This window comes from Pelodiscus sinensis, chromosome 3 (assembly GCF_049634645.1).
Source record: "Pelodiscus sinensis isolate JC-2024 chromosome 3, ASM4963464v1, whole genome shotgun sequence".
Taxonomy (NCBI): domain Eukaryota; kingdom Metazoa; phylum Chordata; order Testudines; family Trionychidae; genus Pelodiscus; species Pelodiscus sinensis.
Genome location: NC_134713.1, coordinates 87,336,439 through 87,352,503, shown reverse-complemented (window position 1 = coordinate 87,352,503; position 16,065 = coordinate 87,336,439). Strand labels below are relative to the sequence as shown.

The window sequence follows — 16,065 nt, the reverse complement described above, 5'->3', positions numbered from 1 at the left end:
TGTGCCTGCACCTTTTAGCTGGCTCCTGCTCCGCTCCACCCACTACCGAGGCAGGGGGGGGGGCAGAACAACTAGTTGAGTGTTGACTCGACTACTCAGTAAGCCCAGGCTTATTGGGATGTCGACTAGTCAACTAATTACTTACATCCCTAATCTGCAAGCAAACACAGGGCCACCTGCTTTGCCTCCACCACTAAAGAGGAGCTGCCCCAGTACATGCCCCAAACTAGGGATTAAGCGACTAGTCAACATCCAATAAGCACTGTCTGCATGGAAGAGAACTACTAGACTAGTCAATTAGTTGATTAAACTAAATTTAACATCCCTACCCTGAACCCAATCCCCAGTCTCCCCGACCCCAGCCCTGAGATCCCTCCATCTTAAGTCCCATTCAGACCCCATATCTCCACCCCAACATCCTGTTCTGAGCCTCCTCTCACACTCTAAAACCTTTAGCCCCAGTCTGGAGCCCCTTCCTGCACCCCAGATGCCACATCCCCCAAGTACACACCCCCAGTCATAACCCTCTCCCTCACCTCAGGCTGTAGCCTCCACACACATGATGAACCCCTCATTTTCAGTCTCACCCTAAAACTTAAGTGATACCAAAAAAACCGAAGACCCCAAAAATCTAGAAGACCCAAGACCCAAAAGAGTTAATTCAGTCGTGACTACACGCTAGTTTAGTTAAGTTCTTTCTTTTAAATATGTACTTATGTAGCCCTTCACCCCGATTTATCTGTGGGTCAATGGCCCAATAGAAAAAATGTCTCTAGTACTGCCATAATCTCCAGGGCTTGTAATTTGCGCAAGGTGGTGGTGGTGTACGGAGACAGATGACTGGATGAACAGTTGTTCAGTGAGCCTGTACCAGATTTGACTCCACAGTCCAGCCAGTCAAGTCTGGGCAAGACTAATGGAGGGAAAGGAATGCCAGGTAAATGCTTAGATACATATTTAATTTCAGGGATATTAAATATCAAGATACAATCTTTTGACTTCACGTTAATACACTTATGCTACAAAAGGTAGTGCTCCAACTAAGAGAGCTGGAGCTACTGTACTATCTTCTTAGCCCCGTATAGGCAGGAAGGAGCAGGGAGAGTTGGTAATGCAGTTTATGTAGTACACAAATACAATTAGGAAGGCCAAAACCAATTGAATAGCTAGCCAAAGACTCAAAAAGTAATAATTTTATTTATGTATATCAGAAGCAGGAAGCTGGCTAAACAACCAGCGGGCCACTGGACAATCAATTCAGGCACCAGCTGCGCCCCTCCCCCCCAGCAGACCAGGGAGACTGAGCAGCTTTTCTTGCCACAGAGGACGCAGGCGGCGGGACCACGGCGCATCTCGGCAGTTCTGCCGCCCGCGTCCTCCGCAGCAAGAAAAGCCGCTCTGCGTCTCCCTGGTCTGCTGGGGGGGAAGTGCCCCCCACGCCGCCGGAGGCAGCGACAGTGGGGGAGGCACCCAGTACTAGCTGCACCCCCCCTTCGCCCTGTTCGTAACTACGGGGCCGACTTAAGTCGGACTGACGTAACCTGGGTACTGCCTGTAAGCGAAAAGGAGCTCTCAGGGATGGTAAGGCCATTGTGAAGAAACTCATGGTTGAGGATGTGAGGGAGAATCCTAAATCTAAGTTTTTTGTTTTTTTAAGGTGACAAATCTGAGGAACTGTCCAAGACTAAGGTGTCATTAGATGTGGGTTTAGAGCAAACTGATCAATACCAGATTATATTCACCAGCAAGTTCTGAAGGAACTCAAATAGCCCGTAACCTATCATTTAAGCCAGCTTCTGTATCTGATGACTAGAAGAGAGCTAATATTAAAGGCCAATTGTTTTAAAAAGCTCCTGAGTTTATAATGGCAATTTCAGGCCATTAAGCCTGACTTCAGTATGGGCAAACTGGTTTAAGCTATCCTCAAGGACAGACACATGCAGGGCTCAGCAAAACCATTTATCTACTCACCCGTAGTGAATAGATTTCAGCTGGGCACCCTGTTCACCAGCAGGGCAGGCGCATGGGCGGATTTCGCCATGGTTTGTCGAGCCCTGGACATGTGAACATGATTTTTGAGGGGAAAAAGTCAAAATGTCACCAATCTACTAGAATTTTCTGAGGGGGGTCAACAAGCATGTGGACAACAGGGATCCAGTGGATCTAGTGTACTTATATTTTCAGAAAGCCTTTGACAAGGCCCCTTCCCTTCGACAAGGCTCTTAAGCAAAGTGAGCTGCCTGGGATAGGCAAGAAGATCCTCTTCTCATGGATCAGTAACTGGTTAAAAGATAGACAAGTGTCAGAATAAATGGTCAGCTTTCAGAAGAGATGTAAATAGTTGTGTCCTCACAGCTCTGTACTGGGACCAGAACTATTCAACATATTCATGAATGATCTGGGAGACTGCAATAAACAGTGACATGGCAAGAATTGCAGAAGATATAAAACTACTCAAAATACTTAAATCCAAAGCAGACTATGAAGAATTAGAAAGGGATCTAAAAGCTAGATGACTGAGCAACAAAATTAAATTAAATGTTGATAATGCACACTGGAAAACAACCCCAATTATGTATAAAAATTATGAGACCTAAATTAGCTATCGCTATTAAAAACGATTGAGTCACCATGGACGATTCTCATCCACTCAACATGCAGCAGCAGTCAAAAACACAAACAATCATTAGGGAAGGGTCAGAAGACGAAAAGGTTCCATTGCTTCTGTATAATTTACTCTTAGGGGGATTCTATGCAAAAAATTTAGTTCTGCACACAATATTGTAAAGTTCTGCAAAATTCTGCCAGTCACACCAGTTTCAGTTATTTCAGTAAAATACCTGTCAGCAAACGTCTGAAACAATACAGACTAGGGATATAAGTGATTAATTTACTAGTCCACTATCAGATAAGCAAAAGCTCACCAGATAGTCACCTAGTCACTTCCCTCGTTGCCTTTATCAGAAAGAAGCAGCAAGGGAGGGAGCCAGCTTCGAAGCCAGTTCCCCCAAACTCCATCTCTGTGGCAGGGACACAGTGGCAGTGTTCCACCTTTGAAATATACAAGAGTCCCCCGGGGCTCTTGTACATTCCAAAGGCGGAATGCAGAACTGGCAGGATCTTGCTACATTTCAAAGTGGAAGTGCCCTTACTGACTAATCAAAGAGTCAACTAAAAGTCCATCTAATTTTAACATGCCTAATACAGACAAATATTTCTCAAGAGAGTTAAAGAACTCTGACAAGCCAGTGTACAGTCCAGCTGGGGAGCCACTCAATCCTAACTTTCACCCCCTCTGAGCCCTGCTGAAGGACTCCTCTCTCCTCCCCTCTTCCCCTCCCACTCATTCATGCCCAGACACCTGCCCTTCTACCCTTTGGAGCCCAGAGATAGAGGGAAAAACAGCCTGATACTCAGTCCTGGGCTTGCACAGAGTTTCCTGCACACCACCTGCTCCTTCCCTCAAAGCATGTGGGGAGCTGCAACTGCCAGGATGGGCAAACCTTTCGGCCTGAGGGCCACATCATTTATGGAGAACCACGAATACGGGCTGGAGGAGAGGGCTGTGGTGCCAGAAGGGTGCAGGAGGATGTTTAAGGCAGGGGCTTGAGGTGCAAGCTCTGGCTGGCTGCCACTTACCTCAGTCAACAACCAGTCAATGGTGCAGTGGGGGTAAGGCATGCTCCCTACCTGTCCTGATCCCAAACGACTCCCAGAAAACCAATGTCCTGCAGTAGCTCCTAGGGCTGGGCGACATGTGGCTCCATGTGCTGTCACTGCAGCTACTGTTCCTGCAGCTTCTGTTGGTTCCCCGTTCCTGGGAATAGGAGCTGCAGGGTCAGTGCTTACCAGTGAGAGCAGTATACAGAACCCTCTCCCTCTCTCCCCCACCCCAACCCACAGGAAGCTGCAAGGACATGCCAGCTGCTTCCAGGAGGCAGGGAACATGTATTAGCCCCACTGTGCTACTGGACTGGTAATCCTAAGCACTGGAATAAAGCCCAACAAATACAGCCCAGACTCCATCATTTGTCCAATCCTGCTCTAGCTCTCTCCCCAGTAGTATCTTCTGTATGAAAGCTGGGTACAGTGGTGACCAGCAGCACTGCAGTCTATTTCTTCAGAGAAAAGGAAGCTCTGAGTAAAATGCATTCATTTCTGCAAAATTTTGTATTGTGTTGTGAAGCAGAATTCCTCCAGAAGTAATATAAATCCCTGATAAACCTATATCTACATGCCTACAGCTGTGATCCTTCCATCTCAAAGATAATAGAATTGGAAAAGATACAGGAAAAAACAGCAACAAAAATGAAACAGCTTCTGTATGAAATTAATATGGCTTGAATTTTTCAGCCAGGAAAGCCAGGAAAGAGACTGGGGGAGAAGCATAATGGTCTATAAAATGACTGGTGTGGTGAAAGTGAATAAGGAAGTGTTATTTACTCCTTTGTAGAACACAAGAACTAGGGGAACACAAAGTGAAATAGGCGACAGATTTAAAAAACAAAACAAAAAATACTTCTTCCCCCAATATGCAGTCAACCTGTGGAATTTTGCTAGATGTCCTTGTGAAGCCAAGGACATTAACAGGGTTCAAAAAAGAACTACATATATTCATGGAGAGTAAGTCCATCAATGGCTGTTAACTAGGGATGGAATGTGTGGCAAGTCACTGCTAGGAAAGTCCTTGATCAGTTCCTGCCATCCCAAACAATCAGTGGGAATGGACAGGGGCTGGGTAAATAGTGATTGCCAGGAACTGCCCATGACTCCAAGCCTCTTCAGCAGGAGAGAAAAGAGGGGAAGACAGAGAAGGGAGGTAGAGAGGAGGAGGGGAAGGCAGGAGCCTACTAGGTCTTGCTAGTCAGTCCAAACCCTGTAAATAGTGGGAAACTAGGGAAGTTAAATTTAGATAAACTAATCAAATAGTCGATGGAATTTTCATGGACTGATTAGTTGATAAGGGTGCTTCCGCTTTGAAATGTAGCAAGAGCAGCCACCCAAGAGCCCCATCGACTAATCGATGCAAAATCCATCAACTATTCAATTACTTGATATTTAACATCCCTAGTTTAGGGATGTAAGTGACTAATCAGCGAGCAAAAGCTTATTGGATAGTCAACTAGTCTCCCTTCCTCCCTCACCTCTATCAGGAGGGAGTATTGAGGGGAACCAACTTAAGAGCCAGTTCCTCCCAGCTCCACGGTAGGGAGCAGTGGTACAGCAGCAGCATTCCACTTTTGAAATGTACAAGAGACCCCAGCTGGGGCTCTTGTACATTTCAAAGTGGAAGCGCTGCTAGCCCTGGGTTCTATATAGCATTTCAATCTTTGAAATGCATAAAAGCCCCTATATAAAAATCCTACTTTTAGCCATCTTATCAGGCCAAGATACAGGCCTTATTTTCTTGGCAGGGTAAGCAACAGAAAAGCCTCCAAGACTTCATAAGAGAGCAGATCAGTGTACCACAGAAACTCTTGCACTGGATGATAAGTTCCCAGGAGGTGATGGCAACTATGCCTCAGGATTGGGGCTCTAATACTAGCCAAACAGCTTTTCCATGCACTTTTGAATGGGTTGCCATAGGCACCCACAGGATGAAACAAGGCAATGTGGGCTCCCCAGACTGGCCACCTATCTGACTGGAGACACATCAGCTGCCTACTTGGCACTAACTAATGAACAGGCCAAAGATTATGAGGTGATGAGGTGTAGAAGGGGGAACAATCCTGGATCAGATTGAACTATCAACTGAAAAATAACTGTAGAAGTTTTGGAGCTGTACAGGGCAAGAGATTTTTGGCCCTGAGCTTTTGCCCAGAAATTTACTGACTGGGCTATGTGGTGGCTAAGGCCAGATACAGAAATGGCAGAAGAGATAATGACCAGGTGATCCTAGAACAATCTGCACATGGCCTCCTTGAAAATATGCAAATCTGGGTCCAGTGTTACCAGCCAAACATGGTAGCATCTGCTGTCAATCCGGCTGAGGAATATGCAAACAGACTTTCCTTGGAGAGGAGCAACAGGCTGGGACTTGGGCTAGAGGGAGAAGAAACCCTTAAGAACTTCCTGTCAGGAAAGGTTTCAAGAAAAATAAAGAAGAGACTAAGGAGGCCCCTAACTGCCCAGAACAGTTTGTCTATTAGTAGTGAGGATGGCAGGGACACCTATATCAGGACTGACTGAAAATAAAATGCAAGCTAGACAAATTTAGGTCTGGACAAATGGTGGCCAGTCCTTACTCTTTCTTCTTCTTTCAAGCATCCCCATTGGATGGGGAGGAAGCCCCCGGGCATGGTGGATGCCTTGGTTTGCTCCCTTGTTCAGTGAGAGCTGGTGAAGCAATAATGGTTTATCCCTAAAGCATGAACCATTGAGTGCATCCTCAGGGATTAGAGGTCCTGTTTCACTATTCATAATGCTTAGTGGTTAAACTCAGCCTACTTCCAAGCAAGTGCCTTTGCTGCAGCAGGGCAGCAAAGCCTCCTCCCTGAGAGCGGGTAGGCAAGGGCTGCCAGCTCTGCTCCTGCAGAGATGGCTCCACTGTGTGTAATTTTTAATGGTTACACAGCAACCACATTAAACAAATTTTAACACCCTACTATCTGTTTATGTAGTGACCTTATATTTTCTACCTTAGGTATACCTCTAGTAATTGTTCCTAGAATTGTGTTTTTTTCCAGCTGCTGTTGTGCATTGAGCAGATGTCTTTAGACAACTAGCTCTGACTCCTAAATCTTGAGCAGTTGCTAATCAGCAGAGAGTTTTTAATTAGCATGTTACTTTCTCTGTTATCACTAGTTTGCTCATTCTATAAATTTACCTATCCCAAACTGGTCCCTCTAAAAACAAACTATCCCCTAAAAATACACACACACCCCCCAACCCCCAATAAGATAACATTTGAAAAACTGGCCCAATGGGTCAGTGCTAGAACTGGCAAAATAAATGGGAACCTAAGACTCAAAGTACTTGCTAATCCGTTCATTAGTTCCTTAGCGGCACCATTCATGCAGGGATCCTCAAACTTAACTGCACTGTAACACATCCTTTCTAATTTTTTCCATTCATGTACATCGAGGCATGTGTGAATGTGCACCACCAGTAGAAACACATGCTGCTTTCTGTGAGTGCTCTTCTAATCAGATGGGCAACACCTGAATCTCTCCTGAGATGCTACTAAGGATGGGAATAGTTTACCTGTAAACATCACCCTGACCGGAAGATGCTTACTGGTTATGGTTAACCGGCAGAGGCTGGAACAACCGCTCCGCACCCACCATGGACAGGGGAACGCTCCAGCGTGGCGTGCCCCACTGCGCTCCAGCCTTGCCGAACCAGGCCCGCAAGGCTCAGAAACCGCCCCCGCCCGCGGTTTGGGCCACCCGACAGCTGGGAGCGGCTGAGCCGGGATAGGCGGCCCGCGTCGCTACAGCCCCGCGCCACAAGCGGGGTGGTGGCGCGGGCAGGAGACCGGCCCCACGGGGTACATCTGCTCCCCGCGCAGGGCGAGCTCGGTGCCCTCTCCCCGCCCGCGGGGCCGCACGAGGACCCAGCCTGAGGGAGGCTGCGGGCTTCCGCCCCGCCCCCCGCCGGCGCCTGCGCCTCGCTCCCCGGGCCCCTCTGTGCGGGAAGGGGGGGTGGCTCCCCCCTCCCCCCTCCCCCCACGAGAGCGAGACCCACGAGGCCGGGGGGGGGGGGCGCCTCTTCGGGCCCCTTTTGCCTCCAACGCTGAGGCGGCGGCTCCGAATGACTCGTCTCCTCCGCGGCTGCTCGCGGCCCGACGCCTCCGCGGCCGGGGAGGGGGGAGCGAAACGCGCCCCTCGTCGGGTGCGGGGCCCCTACCTGGCTCCAGGTGACGAGCTGATTGCTGGGCGCCTCCCCCAGCAGCGCCCACAGCTTGCTCAGGAAGGCCGGGACCCCCGCGCTCGCCGCCGCCGCCGCCGCCGCCGCCTGCTGCTTCATTGTCGCTGGAGGAGCCTCTCTCTCGCCTGCTCCGGACCGGCCGCGTGCGCGCATGCGCACTTGCCTCTCGCGGCCCTCACGCGCCTGCGCGCGCGTATGGGCTTCCCCGCCCGGACCACACGCCCTTTACATAACGGGCCCACGTGCAGCGCCCTCACGTGCCACAACAGCGCCAGCCCAGCGTTGCTATTGGTGGGAAGGCGGAACGGCGCAAAGGACCTGTGCGACGGAGCAGCGCGAGGGTGGAGCCTCGCCCGCAGATTCGATGTCAATAAGGAGCCGCCCAGCCAATCGGGGAGCGACGCTCTGCTTGGGCGGGGGACACGTGCGTGCTCTGCACGTGAGAGACAAGGTGGGGGCCGCTGCCTACAGCGCAGGAAAACAGGAGTGGGCGGGGCCGGGCCTGGCTTGGAGGCGGCTGCCGAGACAAAGGCGTGGGGAGAGGCCGGAAGAAGCCTTCGCTCCCTTGTTCCCATTAACCCGTTACCTACTTAAAGAGGCAAGGAGTGAACACGGAAAAGGGCTTTCAGGAAATAATGCATCCTAACTGCGACCCTGTACCTTTACCTTGCAGTTAGCATTGTCAATGCCACTGGACTGGGTCTTAATCTCATTCTACCCTATTTCACTTACAACTTTAGATGCAGACAGCATTTTTAATCCTCACTTCTTTTGCATTAGCTTCACAGCTGCTGGGGATCCAGATGTCTTTTAGTTGTTTAATGTCACACATTATTTTATCTGAGAAACATGGGTTCTGAAATGTCAGTGTTTCTGGACTGCCTCTATAGCTTAGTGTTCCTTTTGGCACAATCAGCAATGAGGGGTATCTGCCTTGTAAAGGGGTATAGTGACTAATAATGAGGAAAAGTAGCTGAGATAATGTCATTTATTGCTCCAACTTCTGTTGGTACAAGGGACAAGCTTTTGAGTTTAGAGCCTTTGTAAGTTGGTTCAATAAATGGCATTGCCTCTCTAATAATTTACAGGGGTTCTCATAACATATTTTTGGTACCCTTCAATTTTTTCTGGAGGCTGCTCTGACAGTTTTTCCTAAAATAATTAACTTTAGGAAAAACAAACATGTAGATACACCCATCTAAATCATTTTAATTCATGTAGTTTTTTTGTCAGTGTCAATTAAAATACGGGAAACCATTCCATTTGAGGTGGAAGCATTTGCGAATCCACCATGAATAGCAAGCTTCACATATACTGGGAACCCTGGCTCCCGGCCCCAGCAATGAACTCGCTGAGGCTCCTGAATTGACTGCGGTGGCTGGGAGCCACAGAGAACTCGCTGCAACAGCCAGGAGCCACGGGAAACTTACCGTGGCTCTTGGCAGTTGGGACGAACTCATGTGGCTAATGGGAGCCATGAGGAACACTGCAGCTCCTGGCCATGTCACTTCCCTTCCCTTCCCAAAGCCAGGCCAGGAGACCTGCAAATACGTGGAACTGCGAATAGCGAGAGTCTCCTCCTTTGTTGTACAATTGTATCTATACTGTCCCTAACAGAAACAGAAATCATATGCTTTGCAGGTTCTTGTCTATTGTTTATTTTGCTTCTTGGTAGCTAGTAAGTCTGATTCTGTGAAAAGTGATAGTTGTATGTGTTGTGTAAAGCCTCCGCTCAATATGGTATAATGTGAATGTAAATTTTGTAACCTTTGGAGCTCTGTAACCTTCGATTATGTGAAAAAGAGATAAGGAGGTTACTCACCTTCCTGTAACTGACTTCGAGATGAGCATCCCTGGGGGTGCTCCACATCAGGTGTTGATCATTCCAGCACTTCTTGACGGATTTTTCTAATCAGTATATTGGGGGCCACGCATGTGCTGCACGTGCAAGTCTCCCCCAGTGCCATCGCGCATGCGCAGCCCCCTCCCTTCAGTTCCTTCTCTATCCGGAACCCGGCAAAGAATGTGCTATAGGTGTTATCATAAGGGCATTCCGAAGTAGAGGGGAGGAAGGAACGGGAGTGGAGCACCCCCAGGGATGCTCATCTTGAAGAACGTCAGTTACAGGAAGGTGAGTAACCTCCTTTTCTTCTTCGAGAGGCGTCCGTGGGAGCATTCCACATCAGGTGACTTCAAAGCAATATTTTCCTGTGGAGGTAGGAACTTTGGATCAGGTAAGTATTCCATTTGTAGTACAGCTTTCACTAGTTTGGTATGCTGGAGGGGTCCTGAAATGAGTACATTATGTTTTGCAAAAGTGTTTTCTAATGACCACGTGGCTGCTGCACATATGTCATTCAGTGGAATTTTTCTCAGGTGTGCGATGGACGTGGTGACTGCTCTTGTGGAGTGTGCCTGAATCAGAATTGGCGAAGGTAGGTTGTTTAGCGAATAACAAGTAGCGATGCATTCTGAGGTCCAATGTGACAATCTCTGTGATTAAATTTGTTTTCATTTACTATGATCTGCAATGGAGACGAAAAGTTGAGAAGAGAATCTGAAAGATTTTATTCTGTCGACGGAGAAGGAGAGAGCCCTTCTGACGTCTAAGTTGTACATCTGAGCTTCAAATGCATTGGTGTGGGGCTTTGGAAAAAATACTGGTAAATATATTGTCTGATTCAAGTGGAAAGGGGAGCGCACCTTGGGTAGGAATTTTGGATGAGATCACATTATGACCTTATCCTTAAAAAAAAAAAAATTGTGAAAGGTGGTTCTGCCATCAGGGCCGCCATCTCGCTCACTCTGTGGGCTGATGTTATTGCTACCAGGAATGCCGTCTTTAAGGATAAATGGCATAGGAAGCATGTTGCTATGGGTTTGAATGGTGGTTTTGTGAGAGTTGTTAATACCAAGTATAAGTCCCAAGGCTCTTGAGGGGTATAGAGCCTGCAGACCTTTCAGAAATTGCTTGGTTATTGGGTGTGCGAAGACTGTGTCTTCCACTGGTGCATGGAAGGTTGTAATGGCTGCTAAGTGGACCCTGATAGAGCTGAGGTAGAGATGTGATTGTTTGAGATGTAATAGATTTTCCAAGATAGCAGGGAGTGGAGTGTCTTGCAGCCATATATTATGAGAGGTCGTCCCGTGAACAAATTGAGTCCATTTGCTCATTTATGTTTTTCTTGTTGCAGGTGGTCTGCTTTGTAACAGGACATCATGGACTTGTTGAGAGCATTGCAGTTCTATGCCCGTGAACCAGGTACCACTCCTTAAGATGGAGTGTGCGAAACTGAGGGTGAGGATACGTAATCCCTGGTTGATGCAGATTGTTGGGATTGTTCAGAAGCGTGATTGGTTGATGTAGTGCCAGCCTGTGTATGATGGGAAACCACGGTTGTCGGGGCCAGCAGGACGTGATGAGGATAATTTTTGCTTCATCCTTCAGAGCCTTTATGAGGACTCTGTTGAGGAGAGGAAATGGGTAAAGGCGTAATGCAGGGGTGCATTTCAAATTATAACAAGAGCATCCCCGGAGGACTCTTTCCCCATGTCCACCCTGGAGCAATAACTTGGGTGTTTTTTGTTGGTTGCAGTGGCAAATAAATCTATATCTGGGAAACCCTATTGATTGAATATGTCTCTGAGGAGTGCATAGCCGAGTTCCCATTCGTGTTCTTGTAGCAGGGTTCTGCTGAGGGCATCTGCCATGGAATTGAGGACCCCAAGAAGGTGCCAAGCAGATATACAACCGTATCGGGCTAGACACCAATTCCAAAGTGCTATAGCTACCGAGAGTAGAGTGTGTGAATGGGCGCTGCCTTGCCTGTTTTTATAGAACATGCATGGGGTGCTGTCTGTATATATTTTTACATGGATCCCTGTGATCTTGAGTAGCAGTTCTTGGCATGCCAGACAAACTGCCCTGAGTTCAAGGGCATTGATATGGAGCATGCAGTCTGCCGGGGACCATAGGCCGTGTGCTGTGCGGTCTTCTGTATGGGCACCGCATCCCATAAGGATGCGTCTGTAGTGATAACTTCAGAGGGGTCTCAGGTTCGAAAAAGGATGCCTACGCACAGGTTGGGTGATTTTGTCCACCAGTGTAGGGATGCTTTCACTGGTTGTGGCAGTGTGAGCATTTTGGTCATAGGATGGACGTGTGGCTTGTATTTGAGTCAGAATCTCCCACTGAGAAAAGAATGCCCAGTACTCCCAATTTAGTTATCTCTCTTACAAGTGTTCACAACTCCCTTGTAAGAACTGGCATCACAAAGACGACCCAGCACCATTTGGCACCATAGATAAGAAAGAGAAATACGTGACCCCACGGGTATAAAGATGGGTCCAGCAGCACACTCACTCTGAGCATCAATCTACCATCTACCTGCTGGTCGGGTTAGGTAATTGCCTCCCAAGGTCCACGGGGACGCCCACCTCGTATTCATCTTTCTGAGGAATTGAGGGACCGATCCTAGCCTGACACGTTGGAATCGAGAGACGCAGAAGGGGGTAAAAATTGTACCCGTATGTGTCCTTTGGTTTTAGTGCATGCATAGAATAGAGCTCTTTAAAGATTAAGCTGTCACTTGGTACCATTACTTTATATCTCCTTTTTCCTTTGTAACCATTTTAAGCTCTGTATTTGCTAGCAATTAAGAAATAGAACAATAGCCATTGTAACCACATGCTTTATAAGCCCCTTTAATAAACCTGTAACTGTTTAAGCTTATAACTGATTCCTTCTGTTGCTGTTAACAGAACCAGACACAATCAAAAGAACTCCAGCCGGTCATAGGGGCAGACACAGACAGAGCTGGGCGTTGGGTCCTGTCGCCTCCATGGGACAGACCCCCTGGGGCATCCGTCAGCCTTCTTTAGGCTGCCTGCTGCGGAGGGACCTTGTGTCCTAGCAGCTAAAGACTCGGGTGTATAACACAAACACACACACACTACACACTGCCCTGACCATCTGCTGACAGGCTCCTAGTTGGTCCACCTCTTGTTGTAGTATGATTTTGTGAGAGGGGTCCCTGAAGAGGGATGGGGTGGGTGGTTGGGGTGGAGTGGGGGAGAGAAAGGGGATGGTGTAACCGAGGGAGATAGTTTGAATTACCCATTTATCAGTGGTAATAGCTACCCAACTTGATAGGAATGGTAATAAATGAAAATGGAAAGGGTTGGAACTAATCTCAAGCTCTGGTGCATATGGTGTAGTTTTATATCTCTTGACTGTTGTTTCAAATTTGCTTGTTGGATTGGGATGAGCAGTTGGGGTTATTAGTCTGAGGGCGACGTCTGTGTTGTCTGTTCCGCCCCCTCTGGTGGTATATGGGGCATGGTCTTGCCTCTGATACTGGTAAGTGAATTGTGGGTACCTAGGTCTCTGATATGGTTGGTACCTGTACCGTCTTGGTCTCGTCATAGGGGTTTGGATACTGAGTGACCGCAATATGGCTCTGGAATCCTTCATTGACTGGAGCAACTCATTGGTTCTTCGTCGAAAACAGCTTTTCTCCATCGAGTGGAAGATCTTCTACTGATGGTTGTACGTGGCTGGGAAAGGCAGAAGAGTAAAATCATGAGGTTCGTCTCATAGTGACAGCTGTTGCCGTAGTCCTCGTAGCTGTATCTGCTGCATCAAGTGCAGCGTGCAGGGCTATTTGTGATATTATCTGGCCTTCTGAAACGAGAGCCTTAAACTGTGCCGTTTTGCTATCAGGGATGTCTTCAATAAAAATATTGAATTTTGTGTCATTCTTGAAGTCGTATTTACTGAGTAAGGCAGCGTAGTTCACCACCCTCATCTGAAGAGTGGCCGAGGCATAAACCTTCTTTCCGAAGGAGTCCAAATGTTTGTCCTTTTCAGATGGTGTGGAACAATTTTGTTGTTTGTTTCTCTGCTGCACAGCATCTACTATGGGGGAATTGGGTGGAGGATGTGAAAAGAGAAATTGGGAACCCTTGGGGGGAACACTGTTTTCGATCAGCTTTCCTGCATGTTGGTGGGATGGATGCAGGTGTTTACCATAGGATTTTTAGCAGGCTCCAAGATGGCTGGGTTAATAGGGAGTACAATTTTTGTTGCTGTGCTGGACTGGAGAATGTTAGCAAGTTCATGTTGAGAAACCCGAACTTCCTCCATAGATATATGCAAATCATTAGCAACTCTTTTAAATAAATCTTGGAAAGAGGAGAGATCGTCAGTGATAGGTGGCAGCATTGCCTCCTCCATGCCTGGGGCTGCATTTGAGTGTAATAGAGATACAGAAGCCGACATTGAAGAACAATGGCTTTCACTGTCATTTCCCCTCAGAGAGCTATGGGGTGACAGGGTTAAGGGAGAGCAGGGCTTCGCCCTATACTTGGTCTTACATGGTCTTTTTCAATATTGTTGAAGGGGTTGATTAAACATTTGCCACTGTGGGGGGCAAAGCATAGGCAGTGGCATCCAAAAATAAGGAGCCATTTGAGCTCTGAGAAAATCTGGTTGTTGCTGATAAGCATATAATCTAGAACCCTCCCTAGAAAGCTGAGGTGAAAAAGCAGGCAAACACTCTTCCTCATCCCCGGATGGGGGGCAAGGAGGGGAAGTCAGAATTATCAGACAATGGAGATTGAGGATGTATGTTATCAGTCAGAATAGGGGAATGTAGAGTGGAGAAATTGCCAGGTCTTTGTGATCCTTGTAGCTAATGAGGGGCATATGCAGCATGGATAGCCCTGCTAACTATAAACAAACTGCCTGCACTGCTGAAGCAGCCTTTGCCTGAGGTTTTGCCCTTGGTAACGACCTCGTGAGGTGATTTGTGAGGAGATTCCTCCGTGCTCTGCCATGATGGGAGCTGGAAGAACTCCTACGGCCGGTGGGAGGGCAAGCGCTGACGAATCAGACAGCGCGGAATGTGAGGCAGGCACAGGAAGACATGTTGCCTCAGTGAGGGCAGACTTTTAAACATTTTTATTGCCCTTTTGGTGCTTGCCCAAAGTACCTGGGCCATCAAATGTGCTCAAGCGGTTATTGCCTGAGCGGTGTGACTTTTTTTCTTCAGCGTGCCACTTTAGGGGCTGCTGATTCACTGAGGTTGCCCTTGCCTTTAATGGCTTAAGGGACGTTTGTCTTTTTGATATTTCGCTCTGATCCACACCCGGGTTAGAGGTATGTTGTTTGCCCTTGTCAGTGAAGAGCATTTTGAGGTGCAGCTCTCTATGCTTGCGCATTCGCGTTTTTAGCTTAGCGCAGTGCTGGCAGTCTTGCTGAGATTGTGACTGCACCAGGCACTTTACACATTTATTGTGGCCATCAGAGACCGGCATTGAGTCCATGCAGAGCGCGCAGCGTTTGAAGCCGGGTGAACTCAGTAGTCAGAGATAGCAGTTCGAGATTGCAGACATCTTTTTTTTTTTTTTTTTTAAACTATAACAAGTAATAGAACTAACAAGTAACACGAACTGTGGAGATAAACTCATTCTAAACAACTATTGAGGGGGAAAAACTATGAGGAGAAGTCTTTTGTGAGAGCAGTGAAGAGTTCTGTCTGAAGCCGGGGACGGCAGAAAGGAACTGAAGGGAGGGGGGGGCCGTGCATGCGCAGTAGCACTGGAGGAGGCACATGCGCGGCCCCCAATACACTGCTTAGAAAAATCCATCGAGAAGTACTGGGACACTCAACACCTTTTGTGGAGCACCCCCAAGGATGCCTCTCAAAGAAGAACAGAAGGATTCTTGTGATTCAGCATGGTCACACTGTTGCTCTTAGAAGTAATTTAGAATATAGATTGGGTTATAAAAAAAATATGATGAATGATTGAAAGTTTGTACAAACAGAAGCTTTGTATTGAAATAGATCGATAACTTTTATATGGACAATTGTATCCCTTTTCCCATGTGTGAAATAATTGTGTAGTTCCTTGGAAGGAGGAGTGAATAAGTTTGGAATGTGATTGTTTGGAGAGATAATTTGTAGGCCCAGCAGTTTCAGAGTCCAGATGGTGGATGACGGGGCTTGAAGACACAGAGGCATTAAGGTACCATGAATTGAGGCCCAAACAAAGTGGACCAATGCAGAACATTATAGACAGCCTTGGAGTGTTAAGAGCAAGCATCCCTTTACAAACAAGACAGCCTTGAAATAACACTGGTTATTTCATACCAACATAGTGATGTCAGAATAAAGAATAACTGCCTGATAAACA

General features: G+C 47.5%; 1 protein-coding gene and 1 long non-coding RNA gene across 3 annotated transcripts in view; one reads left to right on the top strand and one right to left on the bottom strand.

Moving 5' to 3' along the window:
* The window catches only part of HSF2 (heat shock transcription factor 2), a 33,780-nt gene extending 25,610 nt beyond the window's left edge, over positions 1-8,170 (bottom strand). The window contains exon 1 of the mRNA XM_075924067.1: positions 7,849-8,170. Within this exon, the coding sequence (XP_075780182.1) occupies positions 7,849-8,022 (174 nt within the window). The 5' untranslated portion in view covers positions 8,023-8,170. The remainder of the gene's footprint in view (positions 1-7,848) is intronic.
* A 12-nt stretch (positions 8,171-8,182) lies between these two features.
* LOC102462378 (uncharacterized) lies at positions 8,183-12,829 on the top strand. 2 transcript variants are annotated; one of them, XR_332699.4, is made up of 4 exons: positions 8,183-8,320; positions 10,246-10,304; positions 10,406-10,532; positions 11,064-12,829. It is a non-coding gene; the product is annotated as an uncharacterized LOC102462378 (long non-coding RNA). The 2 variants fall into 2 exon arrangements; XR_012902657.1 differs by lacking the exon at positions 8,183-8,320 and adding an exon at positions 8,329-8,467.
* The last annotated feature ends 3,236 nt before the right edge of the window (positions 12,830-16,065 follow it).